Source organism: Zonotrichia albicollis, chromosome 19 (genome assembly GCF_047830755.1).
Source record: "Zonotrichia albicollis isolate bZonAlb1 chromosome 19, bZonAlb1.hap1, whole genome shotgun sequence".
Lineage (NCBI taxonomy): Eukaryota > Metazoa > Chordata > Aves > Passeriformes > Passerellidae > Zonotrichia > Zonotrichia albicollis.
Genome location: NC_133837.1, coordinates 12,437,890 through 12,458,003, shown reverse-complemented (window position 1 = coordinate 12,458,003; position 20,114 = coordinate 12,437,890). Strand labels below are relative to the sequence as shown.

General features: G+C 48.1%; 1 protein-coding gene across 3 annotated transcripts in view; it reads left to right on the top strand.

Annotated features, from left to right (window-relative positions):
- The window catches only part of SLC39A11 (solute carrier family 39 member 11), an 86,017-nt gene that overhangs the window by 49,703 nt on the left and 16,200 nt on the right, over positions 1 to 20,114 (top strand). For all 3 annotated transcript variants that reach the window (XM_074554817.1, XM_074554815.1, XM_074554816.1), the window contains one exon: positions 7,975 to 8,145. In XM_074554817.1, coding sequence (XP_074410918.1) covers positions 7,975 to 8,145 — 171 coding nt within the window. The remainder of the gene's footprint in view (positions 1 to 7,974; positions 8,146 to 20,114) is intronic.

The window sequence follows — 20,114 nt, the reverse complement described above, 5'->3', positions numbered from 1 at the left end:
GTTGTCTGAGTGCAGCCTTCCCAAGGATTTGGTTTGGGGGGCTCATTCCCAGCTTTTCCCTGGTTTGTAGCTCTGGTGGGATCCCACCTGCCAGAGGTGTGGAATTCCCAGGATTTCACCTGCTTGGAAGAGCCCGTGGGATGCAGCTCCCCCTGTACCTACAAAGACATGCTGTGCTTAATTACTGGCACTAATTAAAACCTCTTCTGGAGGTGGCAGATAAGAGCAGCAGCGCGGTTTCCTGTGTGGCAGCAGATGCTCCCTAACACCCATCTGCTCCTCGCCTTCCCAGCCCCTTCTGCGCTCCCTGGAATTCCTCCTGCAGTGGGAAAAGGACGGGGAAAACAAGGATGGGGAGCTTTGGAGGAGGAGGTGGCAGCAGAAAAAGGATTTGGCTGCTCAGGGGCACTTGGAGAGCAGTGGCACCGATGGGTTCAGCCCCAGGAGCTGCCAGAATTCCTTGGGAAAAAGGCTTTAAAAATAGGGAAAGTTAAGGGAAGATATGGCTGGAATCCTTGGAAAAAAGGATTTAAAGCAGGCAAAGTTAAGGGAAGACAAGGATAGAGTCCTTGGAAAAAAACTGTTAAAAACCAGGGGAAGGAAGGATGGAATCTTTGGGAAAAGCCTTTAAAAACCTGGAAAAGCTGAGGGAAAACGGGGGTGGAATCCTTGGAAAGAGCCTTTAAAACAAGAAAAGCTGAGGGAAGGCAGGAGGGGAATCTTTGGAAAAAGCCTTTAAAAAACAGGAAAGGCAGAGGGAACACAAGGGTGGAATCCTTGGAAAAAACCTTTAAAACAGGGAAAGCTGAGGAAAATCAGGGGTGGAATCCTTGGAAAAAGGCTTTAAATCAGGAAAATCTGAGGGGAAGCAGGAGTGGAATCCTTGAAAAAAGCCTTTAAAAACCAGGAAAAACTAAGGGAAGACTTGGCTGGAATCCTTAAAAAAAAAACAACTCTAAAAACCAGGGAAATCTGACAGAAGACAAGGGGGGAATCTTTGGGAAAAGCCTTCAAAAAACAGGAAAAGCTGCGGGAAGACATGGCTGGAATTCTAGAAAAAATCCTTTAAAAAGTAGGGAAAGCTGAGGGAAGACAAGGGTGGAATCCTTGGAAAAAACCTTTAAAACAGGGAAAGCTGAGGAAAATCAGGGGTGGAATCCTTGGAAAAAGGCTTTAAATCAGGAAAATCTGAGGGGAAGCAGGAGTGGAATCCTCGGAAAAAGCTTTTAAACCAGGAAAAGCTGAGGGAAGACAAGGGTGGAATCCTTGGAAAAAACCTTTAAAACAGGGAAAGCTGAGGAAAATCAGGGGTGGAATCCTTGGAAAAAGGCTTTAAATCAGGAAAATCTGAGGGGAAGCAGGAGTGGAATCCTCGGAAAAAGCTTTTAAACCAGGAAAAGCTGAGGGAAGACAAGGGTGGAATCCTTGGAAAAAACCTTTAAAACAGGGAAAGCTGAGGAGAATCAGGGGTAGAATCCTTGGAAAAAGGGTTTAAATCAGGAAAATCTGAGGGGAAGCAGGGGTGGAATCCTTGGAAAAAGCTTTTAAACCAGGAAAAGCTGAGGGAAGACAAGGGTGGAATCCTTGGACAAGGCCTTTAAAACAGGGAAAGCTGAGGGGAAGCAGGGGTGGAATCCTTGAAAAAAGCCTTTAAAAACCAGGAAAAACTAAGGGGAGATATGGCTGGAATCCTTGGAAAAAAGGACTCTGAACTCCAGGGCTTAGGAGAGGTTAAAGCCAGGCCTGAGTGTGAGGGGAAGGACTCTGGGGTTTAGGAGAGGTTAAAGCCAGGCCTTAAAGTGAGGAGAAGGACTCTGGGGTTTAGGAGAGGTTAAAGCCAGGCCTAAAAGTGAGGAGAAGGACTCTGGAGCAGGTGTGGAGAACCAGAGAGCTCAATGGGTGCGGATTTGGGAGCTGAGGCAGTGCAGGAGCTCAGAGTCAACAGAGCCTCGCTGTGTTTGTGCACCAGAGCTGAGCTCAGGGCTAATGCAAACAGTTTTCATTAAGGAATAATCAAAAATAAAAAGCCATTTCACATGCTGATAAGGAGGCAGTCGATTTTTTTTCACTTCAGCAGCAGTTTAAGCCACGCTCAAAGCCATTTATCTTTTCTCCAGCGCTGGCTGCAGAGGATATGAAAAATGCAGCAGGCTGCTCGTATGTAATTAAACTTTTGGCAGAATCTTTGCCCCGCAGCTTTACTGAGAAATTCAATAATGACAAATCGAGTGGAATATCTAAAGGACTTTTTGTGAACAAGATTTAAAATAATGTCTGTGGCGCGGGGAGTTGTTTGCCACCTAATTGTCTTGGCACGGCTGCGGGAGCAGCCTGTCTGTGGTGTCAGCTCTTCTTCACAGCCCGGCCCTTGTTCCGCTCTTATCTCCCCTCCAATTTGCCATTGAGGCTTTGCTGACTGCCAGCCAAGCCCGTGCTTATCCCTAATGAGTGTTTTGTTCCTCCAGCCCCGTTTCCAGCTGGGAATGCTCCTGCCTGTCCCGAGCTGGCAGCGGTGCCATGGCTGCTCTGTAATTATCCTTTCCTTTTTATCCTCTGTGCCAGCAGCACTTGGAGCCCATCCCTGGAGCCGGCTCTGTGTGACACTGAAAACGATGCCGGGATTGTCTCCCTGCTTTTGGTGTTGCTGCCTTTATCCCTGGCTAATCCAGGGATCGTTTGTAGGAGAGGTGATTTTGTGTTCAAGCTGCCCCTCCTCAGCAATTCCCCTGCAAAAAAAAAAAAGCTGCACCAATTCCTTTCCATTCCCACAGGTTTTCCCTGTTTTCCTCACCCCTGTGGCATCCCTCCCATCCTTTGTTGCTGCTGGCATGGTGGGGTTCAGATCTCCTCTGAAAAGGCAATTATTTATTATTATTATATTATTTTTATTTATTTATTATTAGTAGTAATATTATTATTATTATTATTATTATTATTATTATTATTATTATTATTATTATTATTATTATTATTATTATTATTATTATTATTATTATTATTATTATCCCCAATAAGACCATGCAGACGAATTAAAAATAATATATAAAATAATCATTAATGAGGTATCTGATAGAACTGAGGAGGTGGCAGTGAAGGGACAGAGCTAAGCTGGGCTTTTGTTTTTGTTGGTTGGTTTAAAGCTGAAAGAGAGGAGAATTAGGTGGGATATTGGGAAGGAATTCCTGGCTGGGGAGACCCTGGAAAAGAATTCCCAGAGCAGCTGTGGCTGCCCCTGCATCCCTGGAATTGTCCAAGGCCAGGCTGGAGCAGCCTGGGACAGTGGGAGGTGTCCCTGTGGCACTGGATGGGCTTTGAGGTCCCTTCCCACCCAAATAATTCCATAATTATGGGCACTGCTCCATTGGGCACTTCCATCTCTGCTTAAACCTCTGGGGTTTAATGCTTTTATTAATTTGTTTTAAAATTAATTTAACTGATGTGCCAAGAGAGGTTTGGAGGTGAAAGCACTGTGTCCTTTTGGAATGAAAGGAGCTGTGGTGACTTTGTGTGGTGGGAATGGCAGGAGGAGAGAATGAGAGGAATTGTGGAGAGCAAGAACGGAGCTGCTCATCCTGTCCCCATGGCAGGGGTGACACTGCCTGGGCTTTGAGGTCCCTTTCCCCCAAACCATTCCAGAATTCCATGAAAATTTGGTGTTTTATGGAGCACTTGGAGCTTTCTGGAGCACTTGGAGCTTTCTGGGGTTTTGTCACTTGCAGGGAAATTCTTGCCTGCCCAGAATCCCCTTATCCCTCCCTGGAATCCCTTTGGTGCCCGAGGGGGATTCCTGCTCTTTCAATGCCCAATTTCATTTACCAGCAAACCTACAGTTTATTTGTAAAAGCAAATATCTTTATTTATCAGTTAGTGGAATTCCCATTGTTCCTTTTATCTCCCAGTGCTGGTTTTATCTGTGTTGGCGAAGACAAATCTGCCATTCCTCTCTCTGCATCCCAATCCCAGCCTGCAGCCCCACAGGGCTGTGGTGACCCCATAACCATTTTTTGGGGCTCAGCCTGGGCAGGGATGAGCTGTTTGTGGGGACAGGGGACGTGTGCTGTGAAAAACGCCAATCGCTTTTCACGTTTTTCAAATTTTAAAAGTTTCATAGTAATAAAATGGTTATAAAAAAATAGCAATACAATTAGAGTAATAAGAATTTGGACAAATGGAATTAGGACAATATGAGACAATAAAGACAAAGAGTTATGGACAGTCCAGGTACCTTTTTCTGGGCAAAGTAAGTCCGAAAAAGGTTAACAGAGGATTAACCCTTAAAAGCAACAGCCTGTTGCATATTCATACACCTCATACATGATGCACAAATTCCATTCAAACACAGGATTCTGTCTGGGCAGTGTCAGCTTCTCCCTCATAATCCTAAATCATAATTCTAAATCTTCAGGGCTGAGGACACAGGAAGAAGTTCATTTCTTCTGATAAGAGGGCCATAAATTCTCTTTCTCTGAAAGATTTGGGTGTCCTGGGGCTGCTATCTCAGTCCTTTTTTTAAAAAAAGTATCTTACAAAGCATCGTTTCTATTTTAACATTTTTTATAACCTAAAACTATATTTAACCCAGTAATTAATACAGCATTACTTTCTAACATGACACATACAGTATTCATTTGAATATTTGCAAAAAGCCAATCACAAACCAGGCATTTTTCACATGTGCCAGGCAATTCCATGCCAGGAGCAGGGATTGCATCCCGAGGTGGCACCGCCTTGGCTGCCCCTGTGCCAGGGCTGCCAGCATTCCCACAGAGCCCTGGCCAGCCTGGGATCTGTTTGTCCTTGTCGTGCTTCAAGCTAAATATTTATCCTTGTCCCCACGGGCTGAGGCTCTGCCACCCAACGTCACAGCCCGGGGGTGGCCTTTGGGGACAGCCAGCTCCTCTGCGTGGCCGTGACAAGGACAATATTTGCCCGGGCAGCAGCATCTTGCTGTGTTTGCAGAGGGGTGGTGGCGGTGGCTCAGTGCTGGGGCCAGCCGGGGGTGTGCTGCTGTCACCTGTGGCACCAGGGAATGCACCTGCTGCTGCCCGGGGGGAGGTGCGGCTCTCACCTGCTTGGTGGCACCAAAAATTCCTCCAAAAATCCCCCCCAAAAAATTCCTCCAGAAATTCCCCCCCAAGTCCCCCCCAAAACTCCCCAAAAAAATTCCCCCCAAAACTCCCCAAAAATTCCTTTAAAATTCCCTCAAATACTCCCCAAAAATCCCCTCCAAAAATCCCCCTAAAAATCCCCCCAAATTCCCCCCAAAATCCTCCCTCAAATCCCCCAGAATTCTCCCCAAAAATCCCCCAAAAAATTCCCCCCAAAACTCCCCAAAAAAATTCCCCCAAAAACTCCCAAAAATTCCTTTAAAATCCCCCCAAAATTCCCCAAAAAATCCCCCCAAAAATTCCCCCCAAAATCCCCCCAAAAATTCCCCCCAAAACTCCCCAAAAATTCCCCCAAATATTCCCCAAAAATCCCCTCCAAAAATCCCCCCCAAAATCCCCCCCAAATCCTCCCTCAAATCCCCAGGAATTCCCTCCAAAAATCCCCCCAAAATACCCCCCAAAATCCCCCCCAAAATTCCCCCCAAAACTCCCCAAAATTCCCAAAAAATTCCCCAAAAATCCCTCCAGAATCCCCCAAAATTCCCCCCAGAATCCAGGGGCTGTGGCCGCAGCTGTGCCTGGGGAGGCTCGGGCTGGAATTTCCTCCTGGGAAAGGCGGGCAGGTGATGGCAGGAGCTGCTCAGGGAGGTGCCACCACCCCTGGGGGTGCCCAAGGAGCCCCTCAGAGCTCTGGGGACGAGGTGGGGACCGGCCAGGGGTTGGACTCGGTGACCCTGGAGGGCTTTTCCAAGGAGGGTGGTTCTGTGAGAACACCTCCAGTTCTGGCTTTGTGAGAACATCTTCAATTCTTGCTGTGTGAAAACACCTTCAGTTCTTGCTTTGTGAGAGCACCTTCAGCTCTTGATTTATGAAAACACCTTCAGTTCTTGCTTTTTGAGAACATCTTCAATTCTTGCTGTGTGAAAACGCCTTCAGTTCTTGCTTTGTGAGAGCACCTTCAGTTCTTGCTTTGTGAGAACACCTCCAGTTCTGGCTTTTTGAGAACATCTTCAGTTCTTGCTGTGTGAAAACACCTTCAGTTCTTGCTCTGTGAGAGCACCTTCAGCTCTTGATTTATGAAAACACCTCCAGTTCTTGATTTATGAGAACATCTTCAGTTCTCGCTTTATGAACACACCTTCAGTTCTTCAGTTCCTTATGAGAACACCTTCAGCTCTTTCTTTGCTAGAGCACCTTCAGTTCTTGCTTTGTGAGAGCACCTTCAGTTCTTGCTTTGTGAGAGCACCTTCAGTTCTTGCTTTGTGAGAACACCTCCAGTTCTTGCTTTTTGAGAACATCTTCAATTCTTGCTGTGTGCAAACACCTTCAGTCCTTGCTCTGTGAGAGCACCTTCAGCTCTTGATTTATGAAAACACCTCCAGTTCTTGGTTTATGAGAACATCTTCAGTTCTTGATTTATGAGAACATCTTCAGTTCTTGCTTTATGAACGCACCTTCAGTTCCTTATGAGAACACCTTCAGCTCTTTCTTTGCTAGAGCACCTTCAGTTGTTGCTTTGTGAGAACACCTCCAGTTCTTGATTTATGAAAACACCTCCAGTTCTCGCTCCAGTTCTTGCTGTGCTCCCTGTGCTGCTGTTTTGGGCAGCCTGCAGCTGCCTGGTTTTGTGTCACAGCTCCGTGTTGGTGACACCTCTGCCTTCCCGAGGTGACATCCCTGCATTTGCAGCATCCCCGTGGTGCTCAGGTCCTTGACTGGCTCTGAAATCCCACACTGGGATGGGTGATGTGCCAGGGCAGCTCTGGCATCCCACCAGAATCATTTCAGACACCTCCCAGACAAAAACCCTTGGAGCAGGAGGGAGAATTTGATAATTCCAGAAGGGGAGAATGGAGAATTGCAGTGTCTGAGTGTCAGATCCTGGATTGGGAGCTGTGGCTGGGGGAAGCTGAGGGAGCTGAGCTCATTTCTTGCCCTGGGTGTGGGGAACCCCCTGCTCTGGTTGGTTTGATTCCTTTTCTTTGCTTTTTCCTTCTGGGAAGAGGGGCAGGAGCTGCCCAGCTGTGCCCTCCTTGGCTGACCCCAATGATTTCTGTCCTCACTTTGGCTGACCCCAATATTTTCTATGCCCTCCTTGGCTGACCCCAATGATTTCTGTCCTCACTTTGGCTGACCCTGAATTTTCTGTCCCCTCCTTGGCTGACCCTGATGTTCTCTATCCCTCCTTGACTGACCCCAATATTTTCTGTCCCCACCTTGACTGACCCCAATATTTTCTATGCCCACCTTGGCTGACCCCAATGATTTCTGTCCTCACTTTGGCTGACCCCAATATTTTCTATGCCCTCCTTGGCTGACCCCAATGATTTCTGTCCTCACTTTGGCTGACCCTGAATTTTCTGTCCCCTCCTTGGCTGACCCTGATGTTCTCTATCCCTCCTTGACTGACCCCAATATTTTCTGTCCCCACCTTGACTGACCCCAATATTTTCTATGCCCACCTTGGCTGACCCCAATGATTTCTGTCACCACTTTGGCTGACCCTGAAATTTTCTGTCCCCTCCTTGGCTGACCCCAATATTTTCTGTGCCCACCTTGGCTGACTCCAGTGTTTCCTGTGCCCACATTGACTGACACTAATATTTTCTATGCCCACCTTGGCTGACTCCAGTGTTTCCTGTGCCCACATTGACTGACCCTGATATTTTCTGTCCCCTCCTTGGCTGACCCTGAAATTTTCTGTCCCCTCCTTGGCTGACCCCAATGATTTCTGTCCTCACTTTGGCTGACCCTGATATTTTCTGTCCCCTCCTTGGCTCACCCCACTGATTTTTATCCCTACTTTGGGCTTACCCTGGTGTTTTTTGCCCCCTCCCTGGCTGACCCTGGTGTTCTCTGTCCCCAGACAAGGCTGAGAACGGGGAGACCTACCAGAGGAGGAGAGCAGCGGGGTCCCCCCTGCCCGAGGGCCCCCCAGCATTCCCAGCCGCCCAGGACGGAGCCCCCCTGGCCAGGAGCAGCAGCTGGAGGAGGATTTTGCTGATGATCCTGGCTATCACCATCCACAACATCCCAGGTGAGCCCATCCCTGCTCGCATCCCGCTCCTGCCTGGCACCCCTGGCAGATGGCACGGGCTGAGTGGGCGCCTTTGGCCGGGATTGCTGCGCCACATTTGGTGGGGCTGAGCCACGTGAGGCCTTGGCAGCAGCGGGAGCTCGTGGGGAGGGGGCTGGGGGGAGCCTGGAGCAGCTGCAGCCTGCCTGGTGCCAGCCCAGCGTGGGTGGGAGCTGGAGCTCCCTGCGTGGGTGGGCAGGGTGAAAAACCCTGCAGACCCTGCAGACCCTGCTCCCTTTTAGCCTCTCAATTTCTGCAGGAGAGTCTGCAGAGATTCTCTATTTCCCCAGAAAAGGGTGAATGGGGAAGGTGACAAACCCTGCTCCCTTTTAGCCTCTCTGTGATCAGAATCTGCAGGAGAATCTGCAGAGATTCTTTATTTCCTGAGGTAAGGGTGGATGAGGAAAGGTGACAAACTCTGCTCCCTTTTAGCCTCTCTCTGTGTGATCAGGCTCTGCAGGAGAATCTGCTTTTGGGGTTTGTTTCCTAAAGTAAGGGTGGATGGGGAGAGGTGACAAACCCTGCAAACCCTGCAAACCCTGCTCCCTTTTAGCCTCTGTGATCAGAATCTGCAGAGATTCTTTATTTCCCCAGAAAAGGGTGAATTGGGAAGGTGACAAACCCTGCAAACTCTGCTCCCTTTTAGCCTCTCTCTGTGTGATCAGGCTCTGCAGGAGAATCTGCTTTTGGGGTTTATTTCCTAAAGTAAGGGTGGATGGGGAGAGGTGAAAAACCCTGCAAACCCTGCTCCCTTTTAGCCTCTGTGATCAGAATCTGCAGAGATTCTTTATTTCCCCAGAAAAGGGTGAATTGGGAAGGTGACAAACCCTGCTCCCTTTTAGCCTCTCTGTGATCAGAATCCGCAGGAGAATCTGCAGAGATTCTTTATTTCCTGAGGTAAGGGTGGATGAGGAAAGGTGACAAACCCTGCTCCCTTTTAGCCTCTCTCTGTGTGATCAGTCTCTGCAGGAGAATTTGCTTTTGGAGTTTATTTCCCCAGGCAAGGCTGGACTGGGAAGGTGACAAACCCTGCTCCCTTTTAGCCTCTCTTAGTTTCTGCAGGAGAATCTGCTTTTGGGGTTTATTTCCACCAGGTAAGGGTGAATTGGGAGAGGTGACAAACCCTGCTCCCTTCAGTCTCTCTCTGTCTGTGATTATTCTCTACAGGACAATTTGCTTTTGGGGTTTATTTCCTGAGGCACAGGTGGATGGGGAAGGTGACAAACCCTGCTCCCTTCAGCCTCTGTCTGTGATTATTCTCTGCAGGAGAATTTGCTTTTATGGTTTATTTCCTGAGGCACAGGTGGATGGGGAAGGTGACAAACCCTGCTCCCTTTAGCCTCTCTGTGTCTGAGATTTGGGGTTTATTTCCTGAAGCAAGGTGTGAATTTGGACAATGGATGGGAAATCCTGGAGCTGTGGGTCCTGGAGGGCTGAGTGCTGCCCGGCTGGGCTGTGTGGGGCTGACAGAGCAAACCAAAGGATGAGCAGATCAGTTTGGGATGTTCAGCTGCTCTGCAATTCGTGGGGATGTTGGAAGTAAAACAAAGCAGCCTTTTCAGGGCTTTTCTCCTGGTTCCTTCCTCCCTCCTCCTCCTCCTCCTCTCCTTCCCTTTCTCCCTTCTCTGCTCTGGGCCTGCCTCAGGCTGGGTGGGTGCAGGACCTGTAAATCTGGGGAGAAGTCATGAAGGTTTGGGAAGAAACCATGAAGGTTTTGGGAAGAAACCATGAAGGTTTTGGGAAGAAACCATGAAGGTTTTGGGAAGAAACCATGAAGGTTCTGGGAAGAAACCATGAAGGTTTTGGGAAGAAACCATGAAGGTTCTGGGAAGAAACCATGAAGGTTTTGGGAAGAAACCATGAAGGTTTTGGGAAGAAACCATGAAGATTTTGGGAAGAAACCATGAAGGTTTTGGGAAGAAATCATGAAGGTTTTGGGAAGAAACCATGAAGGTTTTGGGAATAAACCATGAAGGTTTTGGGAAGAAACCATGAAGGTTCTGGGAAGAAACCATGAAGATTTTGGGAAGAAACCATGAAGATTTTGGGAAGAAACCATGAAGGTTTTGGGAAGAAACCATGAAGGTTTTGGGAAGAAACCATGAAGGTTCTGGGAAGAAACCATGAAGGTTCTGGGAAGAAACCATGAAGATTTTGGGAAGAAACCATGAAGACTTTGGGAAGAAACCATGAAGACTTTGGGAAGAAACCATGAAGGTTTTGGGAAGAAACCATGAAGGTTCTGGGAAGAAACCATGAAGGTTTTGGGAAGAAACCATGAAGGTTTTGGGAAGAAACCATGAAGGTTTTGGGAAGAAACCATGAAGGTTCTGGGAAGAAACCATGAAGGTTTTGGGAAGAAACCATGAAGGTTTTGGGAAGAAACCATGAAGGTTCTGGGAAGAAATCATGAAGTTTTTGGGAAGGGCCGTGTTTCATTGGGTACTGGCAGCGTGGAGCTCCCTTGGTCCCTCACACATCATTTTGTGACTTTTGAGAGTTCCTTTACCATCCTCCATCCCTCAGGGGTGTCCTGTGAGCAATCCCAGCTCCTGGCAGTGACAGAATCCAAAGGAACACACTCAGATCTGCTGCCTGTTCCCTCCTCCAGCCCTTCCTGCTGCTCCTGGCTGGGAATTGCCTCTTCCAGCACCCTTGGGTGCCCCCGTGGGCCTGCAGCTGCCTGGGGCTGCCTGATGCTGATAAGGAGCTGGGAGTTAATGATTTGCTGCTCTCCTTGCATCACCAGCACGAGCTGTTCCTGGGCATGAACCTGCTCCAGTTTGTCAGCAGCAGCAAAACATTTCTGCCTCCTCCTCCTCCTCCTCCTCATGCTCCTCATGCCTCTTTTTTTGTTAATTAATTCCAGGGGGATAATTGGGGTGCTGTAGTTCAGCTTTCCAGGTGGTGCTGGGAGAGGAAAGGGCCTGGTAAGGAAAGGTGAGGAAGGAGCTTTAAATGAGCCACACACCAAAAAAAAAAACCCCAAACAAACAAACAAAAAACCAACCAACCTTTTGTTGGAATTGTTTTGGGGACTTGGAGCCCTAAAGGGGATGAACTCCCTTTTATTGGGATTGTTCTATACAACTGGAATTGTTTTATTGGAATTGTTCTATAAAATCAGGTGGATTTCTTTAAAATTAGGCGGGGTTCTTTCAATTCAGGTGGAATTCTTTAAAATTAGGTGGAGTTCTTTAAATTCCACTGGAATGGAATTAATGGAACTTGGAGATTCCCTAAGGGAGATGAGCTCCCTTTTATTGGAATTGTTCTATACAACTGGAATTGTTTCATTGGAATTGTTCTATAAAATCAGGTGGAGTTTTTAAAAAACGAGGTGGAATTCTATAAAATTGGGTGGAATTCTTTCAAATTAGGCAGAGTTTTTTAAATTCAGGTGGAATTCTTTAAAATTAGGTGGGGTTCTTTAAATTCCACTGGAATGGAATTAATGGAACTTGGAGATTCCCTAAGGGGGATGAGCTCCCCTTTTATTGGAATTGTCCTATACAATTGGAATTGTTTTATTGGAATTGTTTTATAAAATCAGGTGGATTTCTTTAAAAACCAGGTGGAATTCTTTAAAAATCGGGCGGAATTCTTTAAAATTAGGTGGGGTTCTTTCAATTCAGGTGGAATTCTTTAAAAATCGGGCGGAATTCTTTAAAATTAGGTGGGGTTCTTTAAATTCCACTGGAATGGAATTAATGGAACTTGGAGATTCCCTAAGGGGGATGAGCTCTCCTTTTATTGGAATTATTTTAGGGACTTGCAGCCCTAAAGGGGATGAGCTCCCCTCTATTGGAATTGTCCTATACAATTGGAATTGTTTTATTGGAATTGTTCTATAAAATCAGGTGGATTTCTTTAAAAACCAGGTGGAATTCTTTCAATTCAGGTGGAATTCCTTAAAAATCGGGCGGAATTCTTTAAAATTAGGTGGGGTTCTTTAAATTCCACTGGAATGGAATTAATGGAACTTGGAGATTCCCTAAAGGGGATGAGCTCCCCTTTTATTGGAATTGTTCTATACAACTGGAATTGTTTTATTGGAATTGTTCTATAAAATCAGGTGGAGTTTTTAAAAAACGAGGTGAAATTCTATAAAATTGGGTGGAATTCTTTAAAATTAGGCGGGGTTCTTTAAATTCAGGTGGAATTCTTTAAAATTAGGTGGGGTTCTTTAAATTCCACTGGAATGGAATTAATGGAACTTGGAGATTCCCTAAGGGGGATGAGCTCCCCTTTTATTGGAATTGATTTAGGGACTTGCAGCCCTAAAGGGGATGAGCTCCCCTCTATTGGAATTGTCCTATACAATTGGAATTGTTTTATTGGAATTGTTTTATAAAATCATGTGGATTTCTTTAAAAACCAAATGTAATTATATAAAATTACATGAACATATATATTATAAATATAAAAATATATATTTTATATAAAATATAAAATCTTTAAATTCCACTGGAATGGAATTAATGGAACTTGGAGATTCCCTAAGGGGGATGAGCTCCCCTTTTATTGGAATTGTCCTATACAATTGGAATTGTTGTTTTGGAATTGTTCTATAAAATCATGTGGATTTCTTTAAAAAACAGGTGTAATTATATAAAATTACATAAACATATATATTATAAATATAAAAATATATATTTTATATAAAATATAAAATCTTTAAATTCCACTGGAATGGAATTGATGGAACTTGGAGATTTCCTAAGGGGGATGAGCTCCCCTTTTATTGGAATTATTTTAGGGACTTGCAGCCCTAAAGGGGATGAGCTCCCCTCTATTGGAATTGTCCTATACAATTGGAATTGTTTTATTGGAATTGTTCTATAAAATCATGTGGATTTCTTTAAAAAACAGGTGTAATTATATAAAATTACATAAACATATATATTATAAATATAAAAATATATATTTTATATAAAATATAAAATCTTTAAATTCCACTGGAATGGAATGAACTTGGAGATTCCCTAAGGGGGATGAGCTCCCCTTTTACTGGAATTGTTTTAGGGACCTGCAGCCTGGTTTTGGGGCTCTGTCTGTGTTTTCAGGCTGGGAGCAGCTTCGGGAGGAGGGAAGGGGATGGAACCCCCAGCCCCTGGGTGTTTGTGGGGAAAGGTTGGATCATTTGCTCCAGAGCTGGGAATGCCAATGGAAAGGATAAATTGATAATGACAGGAGGTGCCAAACTGCAGACTCTCGCTGCTAATTAATATTCATAGACGCCAGCTTTAGCAGAACATTAATTATGTATTTAATCAAGCCCTGTTTATTCTGGTTTTGCTTTGTACCTTGGGTGGCTGTTAAGCTGAAGACTTCGGATTAATTAAAATGTTACTGCTGTACCACAAATAACAATTAGTGAGGTGTGAGCTGAGCAGCCCTGCCTTTGTGTGGGGAGGGGAGGGAACACCCAGGACCCCCCAGGACCCCCCAGGACCCCCCAGAACCCCCCAGGACCCCCAGGACCCCCCAGGACCCTCCAGGACCCCCCAGGACCCCCCAGGACCCTCCAGGACCCCCAGGACCCCCCAGGACCCCCCAGAACCCCCCAGGACCCCCAGGACCCCCCAGGACCCCCCAGGACCCCCCAGGACCCTCCCTGCCACCAGGGCTGGATTCTGGGGTGCTCCTGGGGGGCTCTGCCCTGCTCCCAGCTCTGCTGCCTGATTCCAGGCTGCTGCAGGAGCCCCCCTGATCCTGGGCTGGATTTGGGGTTGGGGATGAAGGGAAGAAGCTGTTGGAGCAGATTCTGGGCAGGATTTGGGGTTAGGGTTGAAATGAGGGGGCTGTGGAGCAGATTTGGGCTGGATTTGGGGTTAGGGTTGAAATGAGGGGGCTGTGGAGCAGTTTCTGGGCTGGATTTGGGGTTGGGGATGAAGGGAAGGGGCTGTGGAGCAGATTTGGGCTGGATTTGGGGTTGTGGAGCAGATTCTGGGCAGAATTTGGGGTTAGGGTTGAAATGAGGGGGCTGTGGAGCAGATTTGGGCTGGATTTTGGGGTTAGGGATGAAGGGAAGGGGCTGTGGAGCAGATCTTGGGGTGAGGGTGGGCTTGGGGGTGAAATGAGGGAGCTGTGGAGCAGATTTAGGCTGGATTTGGGTTTGGGTATGAAATGAGGGGTTCTGGAGCAGATTTGGGCTGGATTTGGGGTTAGGGATGAAGGGAAGGGGCTGTGGAGCAGATTTGGGCAGGATTTGGGGCTGTGGAGCAGATTTAGGCTGGATTTGGGTTTGGGTATGAAATGAGGGCGTTCTGGAGCAGATTTGGGCTGGATTTTGGGCTGTGGAGCAGATCTGGGGGTGGGGATGGAATGAGGGGGTTCTGGAGCAGCTCCTGGGCTGGATTTGGGGTTTAGGGGTGAAATGAGGGGGTTCAGGATCAGATTTGGGCTGGATTTGGGGTTTAGGGGTGAAATGAGGGGGTTCAGGATCAGATTTGGGCTGGATTTGGGGCTGGGTGTGAAATGAGGGGGTTCAGGATCAGATTTGGGCTGGATTTGGGGTTTAGGGGTGAATTGAGGGGGTTCAGGATCAGGTTTGGGCTGGATTTGGGGTTTAGGGGTGAATTGAGGGGTTTCTGGAGCAGATTTGTGCTGCAGGGAGGGGCTGTGGAGCAGATTTGGGCTGGATTTGGGGTTTAGGGGTGAATTGAGGGGGTTCAGGATCAGCTTTGGGCTGGATTTGGGGTTCTGCAGCAGCTTTGGGCCGCAGGGGGACCCGAGCAGGCCCCGGCTCCGTGCTGTGCTGGCAGATTGCAGTTCCTGCAGGAAAGGGAGGTGATTTCCAGGCTGCTGCTTTGTCATTAGCAGAAATTGATTGGATTCCCCCTCGTGGGACGGGGCTGGGCCCCCCCAGGGAAGGGCAACGAGTGCCAGATTGCATCTCAATTACCAGCAGCTCTGATCCTTGATATGAACACTCTCCCAGCCCCATCAAAAACCCCGGGAACGCTCGTTTGGAATTATCTTTGGTGGGGCTGCTGAAACTGAGGCTGTTTTCCAGTTTCATGGGGGTTTGGGGGCTCAGCAGAGCTGCTCCCATCCATCTGTGCCTCGTCTGGGGATGCCTCTGCTGGAATTCCAGCATCCCTGCTGCTCCTGGAGCACCCCAGCCCTGCTGGGAGGGGAGGAAGAGGAGGAAGAGGAGGAAGAGGCAGCCTGGCATCCCCAGGAGGATGCAGGGAAGGGACGCTGCCATCCTCCTCCCCTTACTTTCATTTCCTGTGAGGAATTTGTGATCCAGGCAATAAATCCCTGAAATTCATCCCTTCAACCATTCCCCCCACCCCAACGTTTTCCTTACACGGGGATTTCAAGGCGCACCAAATGATTTCCAGTGGGAAACTTGAGCAGAAGGGGAAGGCCCGGGGCTGGAAAATTCCGTGGGATTGGAGGGAATGGAGCAGGAATTCCATGGGATGGAGCAGGAATTCCATGGGATTGCAGGGAATGGAGCAACAATTCCATGGGATTTCATGGAATGGAGCAGCAATTCAGAGAGGGACACAAGTGACGTTCTCAGGAATCAGGTGACATTCTCAGGTGAGGAACGAAGGTGCCATCCCCAGATTTGGGTGATGTTTCTCAGTAAAGAGCACAGGTGACATCCTCAGGGCTCAGGTGGCATTCTCAGGTGACATCCCCAGGGTTCAGGTGGCATTCTCAGGTTTGGGTGATGCTCTCAGTGAGGGACACAGGTGACATTCTCAGTGAGGGACACAGGTGACATTCTCAGGGCTCAGGTGGCATTCTCAGGTGAGAGACACAGGTGACATCTTCAGGGTTCAGGTGGCATTCTCAGGTCTGGGTGATGCTCTCAGGGACACAGGTGACATTCTCAGGTGAGGGACACAGGTGACATCCTCAGGTGAGGGACACAGGTGACATTCTCAGGTGAGAGACACAGGTGACATCCCCAGGGTTCAGGTGGCATTCTCAGGTTTGGGTGATGCTCTCAGTGAGGGACACAGGTGAGGTGACATCCTCAGGGCTCAGGTGACATTCTCAGGTGAGGGACACAGGTGACATTCTCAGGTGAGAGACACAGGTGACATTCTCAAGCTGCTTCTCCCAAGCTGCTTTTGGTTCCTTTTGGCTCCGTGGTCCCAGCCCAGCTCCCTCAGGGCTCCCCCTGAACTGAAGGAAATTCCCATTTTCCAACTGGGGAGTTTCCCTCAGGCTGGGGGGGTCTCTGATGTCCCCCTGTCCCCACCTCATCTGGAGGCAGCCACTGATAACACATCAAGGTTTTGTTCAGCAGCAAGGTGACAAAAGTCAATTAAACCCAGGATTTTCTGCGGAAAAAATGCAATTAAACCCAGGATTTTCAGCAGCAAAAGACAATTAAACGCAGGATTTTCTGCAGCTGGGATGAAAAATTCCACTGAAATATTTATTTTTCATATGTGGGAGCTGCCTCCCTGCCTTGTCCCCACCAGAGCTCAGGTCTGTCACTCGCTGAGCAGTGGCCTGAGAAAGCATTTCTGTGCTGGAAATGAAAGTTTAAATATCTCTGATGGATTCAGGTGCTGTGGGGTCAGGAGAGCTCAGCTCCAGCTGGGCCAGGCCCTGCTTTTAGCTCAGATCTGCTCTGGGAATTTGGGAATTTGGGAATTTGGGAAAGAGTTCTGGGCTTGCAGAGAAGCATTCCCAGGATGGAGGAGCTTGGGGATGTTGGGCAGTTGCTGGAATTCTTTAAAAATCAGGTGGAGTTGTTTAAAACCAGGTGCAATTCTTTTAAATCAGGAATTCTTTCAAAGTCAGGCGGGGTTCTTTAAAAATCAGATGGAATTCTTTAGAATTCAGGTGTAATTCTATAAAATCAGGTGGAGTTGTTTAAAAACCAGGTGTAATTCTATAAAATCAGGTGTAATTCTATAAAATCAGGTGGAGTTGTTTAAATTCAGGTGGAATTCTTTCAGACAGGTGGAGTTCCATAAAACCAGGTGTAATTCTATAAAACCAGGTGTAATTCTATAAAACCAGGTGTAATTTTTCTTTATAAAATCAGGTGGAGGTTGAGCTGCCAGCTCCTGCTGGGCTGGAATTGAGCTGAGCATTGAAATGAGGATTTGCTTCTGTGGCAGGAGGAGAAGAGAGGATGAGGAGGGGCTGAGGATGAGGATGGCTCTGAGGGGGCTAAACCAGGATCAGCAACGAGCAGGAATCTCCTCCTGCCTCCCCAAACCCCACCTGAACGCCCCCAGAGCCCTCAGGTGCTGCTGCAGACCTGGAGAATCCCTGGGTGTCCGTTTATCTCGGCTGTTTGAAGGGCCTGGAAAGGCCCGGGGTGGCCTTGGGGCAGCCCGCGTATCGAAGGACGAGAAGAGGCTTCAGTTCTTCTTTCGGTTTTTATGTTTATTAATTGTTTATCTAAAAGATTTTCTTTCAGCCGAACAGAGCTCTGCTCAGCAGCCAGCCATGAGCACACTGTGCTGCCCTCCGGACAGTCACCTATCTTTATACCCATGGTTACGTGTACAATATTTATCATTTTTCCCCAATACCATCTATTCTTATAACTCGGTGCACTCTCAGTAATAACCAATCCCAAAGTGCCACCGTGGCCAAAGAAGATGGAGGAGAAGAAGAAGAAGAAGAAGGACAGGACACGCCCCAATTCCTCCATCTTACTTCTCTAAACCCCCCTGTACAGAAATCCTAAACCCTGTGTCTCACTCTCTAATTAACCAATCCCTTCACCATTCACCCCGGTGAAACCCTCCTGTCCTCATACAGGTGTCGTCTCCTGTGTAGGATCAAAGTCCAGCCGCCAGACACTTCTGGAACATTCCAGGACTCCCCGGGCCCCCCAAGGGTGCTCTCGGTGGCACCTCAGGACTGAGATCCTGAGATCCCACACCTGGGATCCGCTAATCCTGGAGCAACAACCACAGAATGGTGATTCCTGGAGAGCCCCGGGGCTTCACACAGCTCTGAGTGGCAGAGCTTAAACTCTTGGAGAAACCCAAAGCTCATTATGGCAGGATTAATTTCCCACTAGGAGCCGAGCAGCTCTTCCAAGGGCAGGATGAATTATGGATGAGAGCTTGGCAGCAGAAATGAGAATTTCCCTGGGCTGGGGCGGGAGCAGCAGCTCCAGAGCATCCATGGAGGGGATGGGGGCACCCCCAGCCCTGGCAGGGCCTGGGGGGTCCCAGGGGTGTGGGATGGGCAGGTGCTGTGGGGTTTGGGGTCACTGGGCAGGGTTTGGGATCGCTGGGCAGGATTTGGGATCACTGAGCAAAATTTGGATTCACTGAACAGGATTTGGGAGATTGGTGCTGTGAGATGTGCAGATCCTGTGGGGTTTGGGATCGCTGAGCAGGATTTGGGAATTATTGGTGCTGTGGGATTGCAGGTCCTGCAAGATTTGGGATCACTGGGCAGGATTTGGGATCACTGGGCAGGATTTGGGATCACTGGGCAGGATTTGGGATGTGTTTTTGCTATGGGATTGCAGGTCCTGCAGGATTTGGGAACTTTTTGTGCTGTGGGATGTGCAGATCCTGCAGGATTTGGGATCACTGGGCAGGATTTGGGATCACTGGGCAGGATTTGGAATCACTGAGCAGGATTTGGGATTGCTGAGCAAAATTTGGGAACTGTTTTTGCTGTGGGATGTGCAGATTGTGCAGGATTTGGGGTCACTGAGCAGGATTTGGGAAGTGTTTGTGCTGTGGGATGTGCAGACCCTGCAGAGTTTGGGATCGCTGATCAGGATTTGGGATCACTGAACAGGATTTGGGATCACTGAACAGGATTTGGGATCACTGAACAGGATTTGGGAGCTGTTTTTGTAATGGGATTGCAGGTCCAGCAGGATTTGGGATCACTGGGCAGGATTTGGGATTGCTGAGCAGGATTTGGGAACTGTTTTTGCTGTGGGATGTGCAGATTGTGCAGGATTTGGGATCACTGAGCAGGATTTGGGATCACTGGGCAGGATTTGGGATTGCTGAGCAGGATTTGGGAATTCTCGGTGCCTTGGGATGTGCAGGTCCTGCAAGATTTGGAATCACTGGGCAGGATTTAGGCCGATTTTGGGTCCATCCAGGCCGATTTTGGGTCCATCCAGGCCGATTTTGGGTCCCTCCAGGCCGATTTTGGTTCCTTCCAGGCCGATTTTGGATCCATCCAGGCCGATTTTGGATCCATCCAGGCCGATTTTGGTTCCTTCCAGGCCAATTTTGGGTCCATCCAGGCCGATTTTGGGTCCATCCAGGCCGATTTTGGGTCCATCCAGGCCGATTTTGGGTCCATCCAGGCAGATTTTGGTTCCATCCAGGCCAATTTTGGGTCCATCCAGGCCGATTTTGGGTCCATCCAGGCCGATTTTGGTTCCATCCAGGCCGATTTTGGTTCCATCCAGGCCGATTTTGGGTCCATGCAGGATCTTTTCCAGAGCTGTGCCCATTTCTGTGAGCCCCTGCCACTGGGGGATTTTAGGGCTGATTTTTGGGGATTTTTGGGATCTCCTTGCCGTGTTTTAGGGCTGGCTCTGAGGAGCTGCCAATGTTGGTGGCTCAGGGATGGGAATGTTTTGGTTTTCCCAGGCTCTGCTGCTTTTCCTGCGGTTTCCAAGGCAACTGGGAACTCTCAGGGCCACAAACACACCCGGGGTGCTTTTCCCACCTGCTGGAATGCTCACCTGAGCCCTCCCTGCAGGCTGGAAAATCCCTCCAGCTTTGAATTCCCCACCCCAAAAAATGGGGATTTTAAACCCAAAAATGGGGGCGTTAAACCCCAAAAAATAGGGATTTTAAACCCCAAAAATGTGTGTTTAAAACCCCAAAAATTAGGATTTTAGACCCCAAAAAATAGGGGTTTAAACCCCCCAAATAAAGAGATTTTAAATCCTCAAAATGGGAGTTTAAAACACAAGAAATGGGGATTTTAAACACCAAAAATGAGGA